A 16,065-nucleotide genomic window follows, 5' to 3' on the forward strand; every position below is an offset into this window, starting at 1 on the left:
TGGAATGACAGAACAAGGGGGAGTGGTTTCAAACAGAGAGTAGGTTTAGATTAGGTATTAGATAGGAAGAACTTCTTTGCTGTGAGGGTGGTGAGGCACTGTAGCAGGTTGCCTGGAGAAGTTGTGGCTGTCCCATCCCTGAAAGTGTTTAAGGTCAGGTTGGATGGAGCTCTGACCAGAAAAGATGTCCCTGTGCATGGCAGGGGTTAGAACTGGGTGATCTTTAAGGTGCCTTCCAGCCCAAGCCATTCTGGGATTTTCTGTTTTCTCTAGTTGGTTTTAGACATTATCTGCTGTGGGAGATGCTGTAGTTGAGCAGCTGTAGGGAAGGGCTGCAGCTTGGAGATCTGCCTGCACAGCAAAAGCTGCAGCAAAGGTTGTTCTCTTCCTCTCAGGTGCTGGTGATGGAACTGAATGATGAGGATGCAGAACACGTGGTGGACCATGCTGAAGCAGATCTCCTGCAGGACCAAGAGGGCTATCGATGGAAGGGTCACGAGAAGCTCAAAACTCGAGATGGGCCTGTTAGATTTGAAGCTGGTTTTCAGCCATTTGTCCTTGTCCAGTGTCAGCCACCAGCTGTGGTCACCTCTTTGGCCCTGCACTCGGAGTGGAGGCTTGTGGCCTTTGGCACCAGCCATGGGTTTGGGCTTTTTGACCATCAGCAGAAGCGACTGGTCTTCGTCAAGTAAGTGTCATCTTTCCAGGGGGTCTGTGGTAATCCTTATGTTAATGATGACCTGGAATTACTAACAAAGCGAGGTGTGATAAGTGATTTCTCAAGAGCTGTCACTGTAGCAAGAAGCTCTGCTTCTTTTTTCTCCGCCCTTGAAGATCTTCCAGAACATATAAATGTGTTCCAACATTTCTGTGTATCCTGCTGGACTCTTGGGAGTGATTGACCCCCAGCAGAAAGTGACCACGTGGCTACTATCTCCCTCTTCCAGGTGCACACTGCATCCCAGTGACCAGCTGGCCTTAGAAGGTCCCCTGTCTCGGGTGAAATCCTTGAAGAAGTCCCTGCGTCAGTCATTCCGGCGGATCAGAAGAAGCCGTGTGTCCAGTAGGAAGAGGAGAGGAGGTGGTGGGAATGCCTCAGAGGTGAGGGCTTCACCTTTTTGGGGTCTGTCTGTTTGCAGCTTGGAACCTGCTAAGGCTGCCTAGAGCAGGAGATGCTCTCAGCCCTGCTATCAAATCAATAGCTATTGGTATGAGGGGAAAATGTTAATTTCTGATGCTCTGTTAGATAAAATCAGCCACATTTTTAGAAGAGATCAGAGGACAAGTTCACTGGTGTGCCTTTCTATTGCTGCCACACTCCCTCTCTCTCCCTGCTGTGTCTATCCCTGACTGACAGTGTCTCCTCACCTGTGAAGGTGCAAGAAGCAAATGCCAAGTTTGACCAGGACGTGTTGCAGGAGATGGAGCTGGCTCCAGTCCAGCGCAAGATCGAAGCGCGCTCGGCAGAAGATTCTTTCACTGGCTTTGTGCGAACCCTGTATTTTGCTGATACCTTCCTGAGAGACAGTGAGTAGGAAAAACATCTCTCTCTTCTTCCAAATGGGTTTTTACTACTTCTGCCAAGGAGTGTATTAGGATTTACTGCCAGGAAAACTCGGCACCTCCTGTGTCCTACTTTGTGCTGTGCTGAAAAACTGATATAGAACAAGAGCATATGTTGTCATGTAGAATTGTTATTTAGCCATTCTGGGCTGCTGGCTAATCCAAGGCAAGTGGCCATTCATCTTTGAATCAGGTCTTTATGTGTGATTTTCACATGTGCTGTATTGGCATCTGACTTTCTAGTATAAACTTTTCCTTCTCTCATTCCTCTGAAGTTCACCCCTGTCCCCAGCAAAGCCTTTTAATTTTAGTGAAGGTGATGGCTGGTTGTGCATCAGAGCCCAAACTGATAGCAAGCACAAGTTTACTCTGCTCATCTGTGATATACCTGTGTGAAAACTGGACACAGCAATTGTGGTGGTTCATGTGGTGGTACTCGTGCCTTTGCTCAGAGCCCTTTCTGAGGGCTGCTGGAGGATGTGTATTGGGAAGAGAATGTTAAAAACTTGCAGTTTGTGCCTGGCAGGTCTCCCCTAATACAAAGATATTTAGGGTGCAAACAGAGGGAGGTTTTGTCTAGCAAAGGAAAGCTGTTATGTCATGGAGGGTGCCTTGCTCATGGACATTTTTGTCACTCCAGGCTCCCGGCACTGCCCGTCCCTGTGGGCTGGCACCAATGGAGGGACAGTCTACGCTTTCTGTTTACGTGTTCCTCCAGCTGAGAGGAGGATGGATGAGCCTGTGAGGGCAGAGCAGGGTAAGTGCCTTGTGAAAGCAGGGTTCTGTTGAGTCTGAGCCATGGCTCACAGGAGTTACGGCCAGAAAAGCAGGGTCACTCAGTTAGTGCTGCTTATCAGTGATTGGAGCCAAGTGTGGCAGTGTCTGAGCTAAGCAATGCTCACTGCAGCAGCTGAACTGGAGCTCCAGGACTGCTTTATGTGCCTCAGCCTCATTTCCTACTCATTTCAGAAATGTAAATTAGTGTCAGCTGTCACTGAATTTTGCCATCAACCCTTGCTGCACGTGTTCCTTGTTCTGGCAGCTGGGCCTGTTGTCTTTATGTAACAATGGTTTCTGTTCAGCACACATCAGTCCAGTCTGAATGCCCTAATGCCCCTCAACTACCAAATCTTTTTAGGCAGCATTTCTATGACCACAGTATGTAGGTCTCCAGTGCTGAGAGGGTGTGAAGGGGTTTCTGACAATGTTTCTGACTAGACTCCTGTTTGTTTTTTCTCTTTGTTTTTCCTCCTTATCTCGCCTGTCTAGCCAAAGAGATTCAGCTGATGCACAGGGCTCCTGTGGTGGGGATACTTGTGTTGGATGGACGCAGCACTCCCCTCCCAGAACCTCTAGAAGTAGCACATGACCTTTCCAAGAGTCCTGATATGCAAGGCAGCCACCAGCTGCTGGTGGTGTCTGAAGAGCAATTTAAGGTGAGTGTCACCTATTGAGGGAGGGAGGTGCCTCTGAATTGTGCATGAAATCTGCTAAAGCACTGGGCACTGCTCAGTGGAGAGAGTGCTTGGGACTCTTGGGAGTGCTTGTTCTCCTGTGCCTGAAGAACTGCCCTGGGACAGCACTTCTGTTTGGTACAGTCCATAAATCAGGTATGTGCTGGCAAAATGGTGTTCAGGATAGCACTGCACATGCTGAATATAGAAATTTTATGCCTGTATTACATTATACTCTTTGGACAAGGCTGCTTCTGCTTTTGGGTAAGAGCTTTTCTGTTGTTAGTGCAGAACCAGCAATTTTGTAGGTATTTTTGTGAAGTAGCTTAAAAGTTTCTTGTTTTGCCCACTAACTCAAACTCTGTTCTCTTTCTGTGTAAATTTGTAGCTAAATAGGGAAGAATTTTGAAAAAAAATGTAGGAGAAGCATGGTTATAGCCTGAAGGGTAAAACTGATGTCAGAACAGAAAGACATTTTCACACTGCCTCTGGCTGATTCATTCTCATACCATGAGCAGGGGATTGGCTCTGGTTACACCTGTGTGCATTCCCTGTGAATGGAAACATTATCCAGGGAGGGAGCAGCAGATGTCCTGGGGAGCTGCTGCTGCTGCCTTTGTGCAGGAAGAGGTGTCAGTGTCTCATTTCTGTGACAGGTCTTCACGTTGCCCAAGGTCAGCTCCAAACTGAAGCTCAAGCTGACAGCCCTGGAGGGCTGCAGGGTACGGAAGGTGACAGTTGCCAACTTTGGCAGCTGCAAGACTGATGATTACAGTGAGAACGACCTGGCAGTGCTGACCAACCTGGGAGACATCCAGATCATCTCCCTGCCCTTCCTCAAGCTGCAGATCCGCTACCCCTGCATCCGCAAGGAGGATGTCAGTGGCATTGCCTCCTGTGTCTTCACCAAATATGGCCAAGGTGAGGTGGGCTTCTCCCACATCATCCCTCTTGTTGTGTGCTTGAGACAGTGGGAAACAGCTTAGTGCTTTTTAGCTGGCTGTGTACACATGTGAGGTTGTTATTGTTAGGTTGGACGTGACATATTATATACATGATTAGGGTTTAAATTTTTTTTTTAACTTTGCATGTTTTCTGACATATACTTTTAACAAAGCATAATCTTAAGTTATTAACTACATCACAATAACTTATTACATTCATTAATGCAAAGCAATTAGTGTCAATATAATAAGCAAAAGTTTTACAGAAATTTAATAAAGCACATATATACACATCTACTTGTGCACATAGTCCAGCTTACAAAAATTTTCATGTATCTTTTCTAATCTGTTTCTATGCTAACAGCCTTGCCTTCGTTTTTGCTATAAATACACTCAAAAATAATCAATTGATATTTCTTCTATTAACTCAGCTTTGCTTACAAGCCAGCTGTGAAGCCCCTCCATATGAGACTGTTTCAGAAATGTGTTCATTGTGTGTTTCTGGGCAGTACCAGCACATGGGTTAGGAGTGAGTTTATTCCATTACTGTTAATGAATACAGGAGTGAATAGTGGTTTTCAGCTTGGTTGTGCCTCTTAGATAACTTCCACCTGGCCACCCTCCTCTTGTCTGGTGTGGGTGAATGGTTCTCTAAGCAGCAGGCTCTGGGAAATGGCTCCACTGTGCCTCCAGACTGAAAATGGCTTTCACTGCCTGCCTTTTCAAATGCCTGTGTCTCAGCACTCACATTGCAAAGCTGAGATCCTGTGGCTGCTGAAGATGGATCACTGCTTTCCAGTTCATTTTTTGCATCTTTCTCTGGTGTTTTTCCCAAGTGTCAGCGCAGAACAACAGAATTATGTGTCAGCATAACCTTAAATTGCACAGTCTCTAGGCTAGCCAGAGGGGAGATGGGGTAATTTCTTCCTCAGTGATCCCTCCTTGCTTAGACAGAAGGAAAAGCAAACCCTTTCTGCCAAACATAGACCATGCCTAGATCTGTTCTTTTTTAGGATCACCTTTGGTTTGGAACTGTTTGCTGAGAATTGCCCTTATCAATTCCCAATCCCCTGCAGGTTTCTATCTGATCTCACCATCAGAGTTTGAGAGGTTTTCCCTTTCCACCAAATGGTTGGTGGAGCCCCGGTGCATCGTGGACATGCCAGAAGTGACAACCAACAACCACGTGCACAAGCCTGGCACAGAGAATGCTGCCAGGAAATCCAGGTAATGCCTGTAACACTCTTGCACATGACTGTGTCTGAGCAGGGAAGAAAGAAAACCCCTTTAAAGTTAACATCCACAGAGGGGGTGGCATCAGGAAATGTAACCTTCCCCCTGATGGTTTTCCTACTTGGAGTACATTTGGTAGGACAAAGCAGGAAGCTTTGGAACATCCCTAAGCTGGAGTCACAAACTTAGAGAAAGCCTTGGCTTGCTTTGCTTGTTCCCAAGTGCTGAGGCTGAGCTGTTGCTCTGTGAAAGGAAATCCAGTGTTCCTCCTCTCCTCTTGGAACATCAGTGAGTAACAGTAGATCTGACCCTCACAGAGATTCTACAGATTTTTATTCCAAGAGTTTAGAAGTGTTCTGTGGTGCCTGCAGACTTCTGCATCACCAGCATGTGGTGAAGCCCCTTCCCACACTCAGCACACCATTTAGTTGATGTGCACTGGAGCCTCTTGTAACTGCCAAGAACACACAGAAATTCTCTGCACTCCTGTTCTTCAGTAATTGTTTTCTGCCTCCTGTCTTTTTTTAGGGGACCAGGAAATAGTCCAAGTGACTGTGAAGAAGATGGTAAGTGAAAAAAATAAGTGTACTGAGGGTAGCATGGTGTGTGTAAGCCTCAAAATGTCTTTCCTATTGCTACAGTTGATATTTTCTACCTAAGATAGGGAAAAATAAGAAGGATGTGGGGGATGTGATGTGCCTGGACTGTATTTTAGTTGATAGCTCTGAAGTAAGTTGTATGTGGAAGATTCTCTTACAGGGTAGAACAGAGTTTGCTGGAGGAAAGGTCTGAACTTATTTAGATCTTCTGTTGTCCAGACTAGTATTGCTGAAAGGAACAGTTCAGTGTGTGAGAGACTTTAAGGATTAGTTGTGAAGCATTCAGTAAAGTCAAAAAGGACTTAATGTGGGGAAAAAATCCAGTTCCATTGTTCATTTCTCCAAAACTGCACTTATTTCAGGAAAAGGGGAAAATATTGTTAGCTAAAACAAGTTTTCTTACTCTTCTTTAGAAAGGAAGTCTGGAAGGCTGATGGAACATGCCTTACTCAATGATGAAAGTGAGTGAGATGAAGTCTTGCTTCTGAGGGGGAAGGTGCCTTTCTGGGTGGGAAAAGAAGAAAGCTGCTGGGAATTTTGTGGATTCCAGTTCCAAGGGATCTGTAATTACTGTCAGAAATGCTGAGTTTTCTTGAATCCCTGGAAATGAGGGGTTGGACAGATAGCCATGCCCTTGGGCAGGGGCTGTTCTGCAGAGCTGCATTCCCTGCTGAGATAAGAGAAGGATCTTTATTTCCAATAGAACTTGTGTAAGATGACAGCTGGAACAGACAGTTCCTTTGGGGCTCTGGTACACAGGGATTGGCAACATTTCCTCTGGCAACTGACTGCTTCAGTCCTGTGTGCCAGCCTGCCCAGTAAAACCTGGTTGGAGAGGCAGAGATGATCTAAGGGCTGACCTCTGAGTGTGGGAGGCAGGTTCTGGAGGCTGCTCACTGGGAGGGTGGAATGTGCTCAGGCAGCTGCCTGAAAGCAGATTCCCCTGCTTTGGCTCACTGCTTTAACTCTCTGCTTTCCAGAAGTGCTGAAGGAGATCCAGAGTACTCTGGAGGGTGGCAGAGGGTGAGTATCAACCAACTTCTCCTCTTGATGGCTGGGGCTGGCAGGGGAGGGTGACAGCAGGGGGATGCCCACTTGATGGCAGGAATCTTTCTGCTGGAATCTGGTCACCTGTGCATCCCACAAGCTACCAAAGGGCAATAATGAGAGGCAGGTTCTCTTTCACATGCTGTCCCTTGCCGTTTTTTATGAATAATGCTTTGTCTCTTTCTCTCCGAAAAGCAGGAGAGATCACATTCCCACCTCCCCAAGGAACAGGACTCTGAGTATTCGCATACAGGTTTCTATTTGTGTCAACCCATGCTGATCTAAGGGCAGGCCACACGGGCTAAGTTGGTCAAGGATGGGACTCTGGAGTTTTAATCCTGGCTTGACACTGTCCCTTGGATGTGTTCAGTGTCTCTGCTCCCATTCTGTCTGTACAATAGGGCTGAGCTACCACCACGGCTGCGGGGCTTTATCTCATCTCCCTAGGATGGTCAGGGGCTACCAAGTGTAGGCAAAGGACTACTGTCTGCAACAGGAGGCTTGGTGGGATTGGTAACTGCTGGTGTGGAAGGATCAGTGACTGCCTGACATGCTCTGCTCTGTGCACTTCCTCTGGACACTGCCTCATCCTGGTTCTTCTGTTGGCATCTGGGAGTGAATGGGATGAGACTGCACTGCAATAAGGAATCTCTTCTTGTGTCATTGCAGGAGCTATGCAGAAAAAAATTCGGCAAGAAGTCCACTAGGACACGGACTAAGTAATGGAGGAGGTAGGTGAGGCTAAAGATATTGGAAGCAGCCAAAGGAAGCAGAAAGAATGAAATTTCTTAATAAGCTTCATTTTATTTCACTGCTCTGTGCAGAACTCTGACCTGAATTTTTGGGGTGGGAATCTGCTGGCTGAGTGGTGTGTGAGCACTGTTCAGCACCTTACATGCTACACCAGTGGTAAAGGAAGAGCTAAAAATCCTTTGAAGGCTCCTGACTCTTACCTTTATCACAAAGTGAGCTGGTGAGGCAGCCAGAGCTCCCAGCAGCCATCTGAGTCTATCAGCTCATTAGCTCTCATTAGCTTTCACTGCCTGCCTTTTCAAATGGCTTTTCCTTTCTTCCCTCCTGCAGCAGATTGACCAGAACTCATGGAGGAGCTCGTGGCATTGGACTGAGTGCCATAACACTACTGACTGGGCAAACCGTCCTGGGGAGCAGCACCAGTGCTGCCAGCAGCCAGGCTGGGGAGCTGCAGCTCAGTGCTCCTGCCTCTGCCTCCCCTCTAGTGCCTCTTGGAGACCTCTCCTGCTGGAGCCTGCCTTGCTTTAGGACAGCAGTGGATGCCAGCTCTGATGTACCACAAGCCTCTGAGTACACCTAACATTCAAATGTTTGCACATTTCTCTTTTCTACTGGGCTGGGTTTTAAATTATAAATGTTTTACTGCCTCGGTGCAGGATTTTAATAAACGCACACTGTTACCTCCAACAATTATTTTTTGTACATTTTTTAAAAAATCTTATGGGTATTTCAGTTTTAACAGAAACATTTAGAAATTTTCTTTAAGAAAAAAACCTTAAGTAATATATGCTAGATTCCTGTGACTGCTGTATGTGGTATCTGAATGAGTAATTTTGGGGTTTGTTTGTTATGGTACTGTTAACTGGCTTTATGGATTTGGGTAGAATCTATTTTTGTAGCCATTCAAATCAGAGGAAAACTAATTGAATTTGATTTTTGTTTCAACACTACATTGCTTTGTTTTTTTGGCAATAAAATTCTGAATTCCCTTTTGTGATCCTTGTCTCCTCTCATATCTATTCTGTCCTTCAACAGCTTCTTTTATGTTGCCCACAGGTGCCTGGGAGAAGGAGGAGCTGCCCTCTGAGCTGAGGGGAGCAAAGAGCACTCCTGGAGGGAAGCAAGGTGGTGGGTGGGAGGAGCAAAGGGATTGTGTCACCATCCTGCAATCCAGATGGGATGGGGATGCCAGGAAAGGGCACTGGTTCACATCACAGTCCCTGGAAGGTCATTGCTGGTTTGTCCTGAATAAATGTGCATGATCACACTGGAGGGAGACAGGGCTGATCTGGCAGTGCTGCTGTGCTGTCTGCCAGGGGGTTTGGAATTGAAGCTGGTAAAACTCTGCAGAGAGCACTTTGGTCCTCTTTAAAATTTTTGTCCTTTATCCCTCACCTAACAGCACTTTTTTTTTCCAGCTAAGAAAAAGAACAAAGTATTCTGAAATTACTGTAACTTGCTTGTGGCACTATGACAGCCAGTGAGGAAGAACTAATTCCTCCTGGAATGGAGCTGAGTTGCTGTCTTTGGCACACTTTGGAAACCTCTCCTTGGAAGCACTTTTGTTTCAGCCTCTCCTTGGGAGCCCTCTTGATCTTCCCAAGCAAGGCTGAGGAATCCTTTCTTACCTACAGCACTAGGATGGCACATTCTGTTCTGCAGGAAAAAATGCTTGTAGAGTTGCTCTGCTGGTGCTTCAGGCACCCTTCCTTCTAAAATTATTAATACCTCCTTTGAGACCTAATTTATTGCTAATGAGGTTTTAGAGAGCCTTCTCTTTCAGTTTCCATTTCTAAAGTAGTTTTCACTTCCTTATTTCTGTTTGCTTCATTATTTCCTTGTCTCTTGCTGCAGGACTGAAGCTGGCAGGGAGGTGTCCTGCTGTTTCCACCTCTTGTGCCAGGCATTGATGCTGCAAATTTACAGGAAATTATGGTTTAATCAGCAGCTTCTGAGCTGCTGTGACCCTGTGCATGTGCATCATCCTGGTGCACCCAGCTGCTTCTCTCTGCTCCTCACAGATGGACTCATTCTAAAGCCTTTTCTGAGTATTTATGTGTTGTGGCAGGCTTGGGGGAAGAGATGTGACAGTCTTACTCAGGGCAGAAGCAATTTATTATTTTCTCCCTGTTTTCACCCACATAACTTGAGAACTCCAGTAGGTCCACTGGAATAGTGAGAGATTCACAAAAATGCTACAATTTTTTGTAAACTCTAAAGTGCATTTAGATTCAAAACCTACAGAAAAAAAAAAAAAAAAAATCCAGGCTTATTTTCTTCAGAGGACAAGCCAGACTACAAATGGGATTGAGTAGTTTGGGATATGTGCTATGGCAGATTCTTTTTTTCAAGCAGAGCTTTGGAACTGAAGGATTTACCGGTTTGAGATCCTTGGCTTGTTGTGGGCAGAGACATTAAGAATCCTTTTCGAGCTCCTATGCCTAAAATTCAGGAGAAATTGCAAAGGGACAGAGCAGGGCAAGGCTGGAACTCATGAACTGTGCTTTCAGTTGTGTTCTGAGTTGAGCGGGGAGGGATGGAAAGGCTTGTGACAGAATTAGGGTGTATTTTTTGTGCTGTCAGAAAACGAACAGCAAGTAAAATTGGTGATGGGATGAGATGGTCGTGAGGGGTGGAGCCTTCAATGAATGAATGTAAGCAGCTTTTGAAATGTAGTGAGGGGGAAAAAAATCCCTTTTCATCTCTCCCTTTCAGGAACTGCCTTCTGAGCCTTGTGGTTACTCTTAGCCTGCCCCTCAGCTGACACTAAAAATAATGGCCTGCTTCTGATCAGAGGATTCAGCTGCTGCCAAACCCCTCGAATTCTGTGCCTACCTCTACTTTTCACTTGAACTCCTTGTCTGGGCTCTGACAGAAGTTTGCTGGCCCTCTCCAAGAGCTAATGCTTTAATGCTTGGAAGCACTCTGAGGGCTCATTGGCCCTTATTAAGGTTATTGCCAGTCAGGCTTTGGCAGTGCTTCCCCCTTCTCCTGCTTTGTGCAGCCTCACGGGGCTCTGGCACTGGCAAGTGGCCCTTGGCTGCAGGAGCAGAGTTGCTGTTAACACTGACTTGAAAAAACCCTTCCAGCAATGCTGGCACAGCGTTCCCTGACCCCCACAGACCTGCTGCTCTGCACAGGGGACAGTCTTGGATCACAACTAAAGAACAAATTTTCCCCATCTGAGTCCGCATTGGGTCCCTAATATGGGATGCTGTTTTATAGTGGCCTGAGTTTTAGGTCAAATGCTTTCTGGTAATGTGAGCTCTTTTATAGGGTGGTGTGTTTCCTGCCAAAATTCTCTACTCCTAGAAAAGCTTGGCCTGGAGCTCTATTTTTTTTTTTTTCAATAGTAATACATGCTTTCCTCAGATGTTTAGGAGTTGAATATTTGCAGAATTTGTCTAACAGTTCTATTAGAAGAACATAAAGTTGGAAGGAAAAGTACTTTTCATCTTGGTCTTGAAGCCTGAGGCCTGTCTGGTTAGTGAGAGGATTAATTTTTTTTACAGCTTAATTGGTCTGTTTCTTAGAATATGGTTTGTGTCTGTGGCAGCTCAAAGGATTTCATGCCTGGGCTGTGGTCCTGAATTCAGCCTCCAAACCACTGCCTCTGTGGCCTCATGGATTGGGATCCCTTTAATAGGAGCAGGAATATGTATGGCTGAAAGATGAGACAGACTTTAGTGTAAAATTGCTTCTAAAACCCAGCAGTCCTTGCTAAGCCACATCAGACTTTATCTCTTTCAAGCAAAGCCCAGGTTGTGTTGCAGCTGTAGCTGATTCCCTGGGGGAAGCAAGGTGGAAAAATTCCTTCAATATCTGCCACAAGCCCTTGGTCACAGGAAGGAAACTCAGCACCTTCACTCACAGCCCCAAGCCCCAAGTGGCTGGGTTATTCCTCAACCTCTCTCTCCAACATGATGATGATGATGAGGGTATCTGATCAGCTTTCTGGGTCAGATGCAGCTTCCCAGAGGCCCTGCAAATCCCTGTGTGGAAAGGCTGCTGTAGCTGCAGGATGGTCCTTGAGATCATCCTGGCATTGATGAATTTGTCCCAGCTGTGCCCAGGTAGGAATGGCCTCTCCCAGGTGTGATTTTCTTGTAATGGAACTGATGTATGCCCAACTCCTCATTTCCATCTTGCCTCTTGTTCCTTTTATGCACGTTGGCTGATCCATGGGGATGAGCTTGCTGGGAACACAACCAAGACAGGAGAACTGAAAGGCTCCTTGCCCTTGTGGCCTGTTTCAGTAGGAAGGCAAACAGATAAAAAGGCACTTTGAGGCTCTTCCCTCTGCTCACCTTTTCCCCAGCTAAATGAGTAGAAACTGATCTCTCCAGCTCCTTGGGCACAGCTCTTGCGTGCAGAGCTAAGTTATATTTTAAAAGGTTTTTCTGGCAAGGGAGCCCTCTTTAAGATGGTCCTGAGCGTGTGCTGACAGCATCAGGCAGAGCCACCCGAGTTGGAAGGAGCTGTGTCCCAAGGGCAGAGCCCAGCCTGGCCCTGACCCTTGCAGGGCCAGACAAAGATCTCTTCCTCCTGTTTGCTCCTCTGCCAGATGAGTCTCTGCACTGTGTCCTTATTCCTACAGACTCTGCATATTCTTCATTTGTTTAAGGGCAATCTCCTCTGCTTATGCTTAGGGCAGGGTCTCCAAGAAATGAAGCTTGGATTCTGCTCACAGTCTCCTTCCTTAAAGGGAACTTCCCTGTATCAGATTGTTGAGCCCTTGAAAAGTAGGCTGAGCTCCTAAAAACCCCTAATTGGTAACACAAGGACATCTCTGAGCTGCTGAACATCACCCCAAAAGTCAGATATTGCAGCTGAAGCCCTGCTGGGGTATGAGTCCAAGCAAGCAGAGAATATTGCAGGATAAGAGAAGGCTTGGTGTTATTTCTTAGACAGTAAATTGAGAAAAAAGTGGCTTCAGCTATGGCTGGGGGAGCTTTATTCCAAACTGCAAGTTAGCCACAGGAATGGAATTTGGGAGAGGTGTTTTTCAAGGGTGGGATTGTTCTGTAGACAAACACATCCTCCTGACTTTATTGTGACACAGATAAGAGCAGATGACATGCAGGCTGTGACCAAAGGAGGTATCAGAGTCCTTAACCAGTTTGATTACCTGTGATCTTGTCAGTTTGCTCACAGTTCAGAGCTGGTGATATTTGCCTGTACTTTCATTACAGGAAGACGCTTTAAATGTAAGTTAACAGTAATGAGGATGTGAAAAAAAATCAATCTCAAGGAAATTCAGCTCTGTCAAGACAGATCCATGAAGCACAGTTCATGGAAATAATAAAATTTAAGCATTAGGTGATAGTTACTATAGATTTAACATTTAAAAAAGGCTGATTTAATTTTATACTTAAATTACTGAAGCTCCAGAGCAGGTGGCAATTCCTCAGCCCTAAATGCTCCTGAAGCTCTTTGCTGAGAGCAGTGTCAGCCCAGGCACTGGGATTCCTGTTTGCAGCATCCAGGGTCCATCCTAAAACACCCTGGTTTGAAATTGGTAAGTGATATATGAGAATTTCAAAGTGAAATAATATCATGTCATCTCTCTGAAGAGCTTTGCCCTTTTAAAGCCTCAGGCCTTGGATTGGACAGAAACCACTCCTGCTCCAATTCATCTCTGTTAGCTGATGTTGCACAGGCAGATTCCTCCTGACAGTTCTCTGCCCATGCATCTCTTCCTTAGAGGTTTGTTTAAACCACTAAAAAATCCTGTTTGAGGGTAAGATCTTCAACTAGTAAATTTTAGTGCACAAGAAAAGTGCCCATTTCTCAGTAACTTCATTCACAGGCATGAATTAATGTATCAGAACTCCGTGTGCCTCATTAATTAATAACATGGGATGCAGGTATCATTAACCTGGTAGATCTTCTTTGAGAAGGAACAGGGAGTACCTGTGATCCCTTTCTGTTTCAGAAGACTGACCAGGCTTGGTTCTGCAGGTGAACTTGCTCACAGAAGTACTTGTTGTGCATCTGCTTATGCAGAGAAAGAGTTTTCCATTGGAATGTGTCCTGCATGGAAGTGACTCAAATTCTATAAACTATTTCCTTGTCACAGTGATATCTGGTGAGAGAGATTTATGTGAAGATCTCTCCCGTGCACAGGGAGAGGTGAGACCTCTCATAAAATGAAGAAGGATTTATCTACAGAAGATTAAGGCAGTTAAATATCTGCAGTGAAACACAGCATAAGATACAGGGTAGTTAATATTAAACGAGAGAAAATGTTTGTTCATCCTATAAAATAAATGTCAAGTTTTGGAAGCAATCACCTTGAGAAGAGTCTTTGAGTGTCTTCAAAAGCCTGGCTCAGCAAACAACACCCAGTTTGTTTCAGATCTTCAGTAAAAGCATAATAACAGTGCCTGTGCCTCAAAACTGTAAAGACAATATCACAACACATAAAAAACGTGAGTGGTCCAAAATCTCATGAAAGTTAACAAACTTCCACCAGAGGATAATGTGCTTTTAACAGAGCCTCTGGCCAAGTTTCCAAACCAAACTTTCTTCCAGGATCCGTGGCCTTCCTGTACCCCCCCCCCCGGCAGAGTTCAGGAGCTCCAGAGTTTCACCTTTGTGGCCAAGGTCTGTCCTGCCCTCCTGTGTTCCTGCTCCCTTTCTTCTCTTGGTGCACATGTGTGCTTTTAAATTTAATTTTTAACTAACTAATGCCTTATGATCTGGGATAAGGGAATAACCAGCCAGGGCAATTCCAGGCAGGCAGGCCTCTCAGTCAGGAGGAAGCTCAGCTTACCTGTAAGATCAAATTGCACTGAGGTGACCACCAGCACTGGAGCAAAGGAAACAGCTGGGGAATGCACTGGAAGGAAGGAAGGAGTGGCCCCACAGAGTCGGTGTGGCTGCAACATGAGACCTCACCCTTAGCCGCATGGCTCCTTCACCCTTTATCTCTGCAAGCTTATTAGAATCTGCTGGGGATTTTCAACTACCTGGGTGTAATCATTTCAGCCTGCACAATCTGACACTCCACTTTGAGCCTCTGATTTGTGCTCTGGGGGCTCAGCTGCTTTCTGCAGAGCACTCATTTCCCACGGGAGAGCAGCCCTGGGGCTGCAGCCCACCCCCCTCTATTAAAAACCCTCTTTCTTTCATGTATAATTGGGTTGAAACCCGGTTTAAATCCGGGGGATTTCACTAACTCAGAGGAATTCTCTATCAAACCCAGGCTTCCCAGCTATGCACAAACAGGGAAGGAGAGCAGGGACAGCTCATTTGGGGCCACCCAGGTTCCTCGGTGTGCCCAGTAAAAATAAAGTACAAACAGCCCATCCCGAGTCCCAGAGCAGCACAGAGCACAGGGAGCAGTGGGATGAGCCTGGGGCCTGGTTCTGGCTGCTGCTGCTCTCCAGGAGCTCACTGGTGCCACCAAACCAGGGCTGGGTTTAGTGCAGCCTTGCCTGGCCTTTCCTCCTGTTGTGAATAAGAAGCTTGACTAGGCCAACATTCAAGCAGCAATCAATTTATTATTTAATATGGTAAAGTATGAACAATACAGCGCTGGGTACAGTGGGGGAAGTTTTCCCTCCAACTGCACACTGATAATTGATGGTTACAGGTATTTATAGGGGTACTCATCAGCTTTCTCAGCTGTTTCTATTTCCAATTTTTTTTACTCATTAGCAATTTTTATTCCAAATTATTACATCATGATTCTATACACTATTGTGATCTTAGTTTCTCAGGATGTATCTCAAAAGGAGGATCCCAGATGCTGGCGGTCCAGTTTCCCTTTGGTTGAAACCATAAACCCTTGAGGTGATGTTCATCTTCCTTTCTCAAGCTGTTTTTCTCTGCTTCAATAAGGCATGAGATAAGCATATTTCCTTTATATATATTCCAAAGCTATGGTTTCAAGGATACAAGTAATATTCTAACATTATACTTCAAAAGGTTATTATTGCAGAGCTTTTTATGGATTAAATGCAGGCAAAAAGCAACATCTTTAACACCTTAATTCCAATGCTCCTGAATCAACTAGGGTTAATTGCAAACAAAAGATGAGTTCAAAGGCCTTTTTCCATGCTTTATTTTCCTCAGTTATTATTAGAATTCACAGCTCTCCCATTGTCGGGGTCCACACATTTCGCATTCACAAATACACACATCGCCTGTTTGTACCTGACACGAAACACAGCTTTGTATTTCACACTCCTCATTTTGCTCCTTTTAGACACGACCACAGAGGTCACTCGGGGGATTAGAAGGGAGAAGTCTGAGCCCTGTCTTAGCACAGAGTCCTTCAGCTCACCCAGCTCAGGTCCAGCCCTGGGGCTCTCTGACCCTGGGCTGGGGCCACTGCCTGCAGTGTAACAGAATCATCCAGCCCTGCTGCACGCAGGCAATCGGGCAACAAAGTGCTCCTGAAATATTGAAGGGGGCTGTTTTCAAACCTATGTAACTTAATTGTTTTGGTTTCTCCTTGCAATGAAT

General features: G+C 45.7%; 1 protein-coding gene across 1 annotated transcript in view; it reads left to right on the forward strand.

Annotated features, from left to right (window-relative positions):
- Positions 1–8,534, forward strand: part of LLGL2 (LLGL scribble cell polarity complex component 2) — a 33,237-nt gene extending 24,703 nt beyond the window's left edge. Inside the window, exons 15-26 of the mRNA XM_058817106.1 lie at positions 396–688; positions 948–1,101; positions 1,377–1,527; positions 2,204–2,320; positions 2,833–2,999; positions 3,674–3,938; positions 5,038–5,188; positions 5,723–5,760; positions 6,207–6,254; positions 6,774–6,816; positions 7,510–7,571; positions 7,924–8,534. Coding sequence (XP_058673089.1) covers positions 396–688; positions 948–1,101; positions 1,377–1,527; positions 2,204–2,320; positions 2,833–2,999; positions 3,674–3,938; positions 5,038–5,188; positions 5,723–5,760; positions 6,207–6,254; positions 6,774–6,816; positions 7,510–7,571; positions 7,924–7,931 — 1,497 coding nt within the window. The 3' untranslated portion in view covers positions 7,932–8,534. The remainder of the gene's footprint in view (positions 1–395; positions 689–947; positions 1,102–1,376; positions 1,528–2,203; positions 2,321–2,832; positions 3,000–3,673; positions 3,939–5,037; positions 5,189–5,722; positions 5,761–6,206; positions 6,255–6,773; positions 6,817–7,509; positions 7,572–7,923) is intronic.
- The last annotated feature ends 7,531 nt before the right edge of the window (positions 8,535–16,065 follow it).

Source organism: Ammospiza caudacuta, chromosome 19 (genome assembly GCF_027887145.1).
Source record: "Ammospiza caudacuta isolate bAmmCau1 chromosome 19, bAmmCau1.pri, whole genome shotgun sequence".
Lineage (NCBI taxonomy): Eukaryota > Metazoa > Chordata > Aves > Passeriformes > Passerellidae > Ammospiza > Ammospiza caudacuta.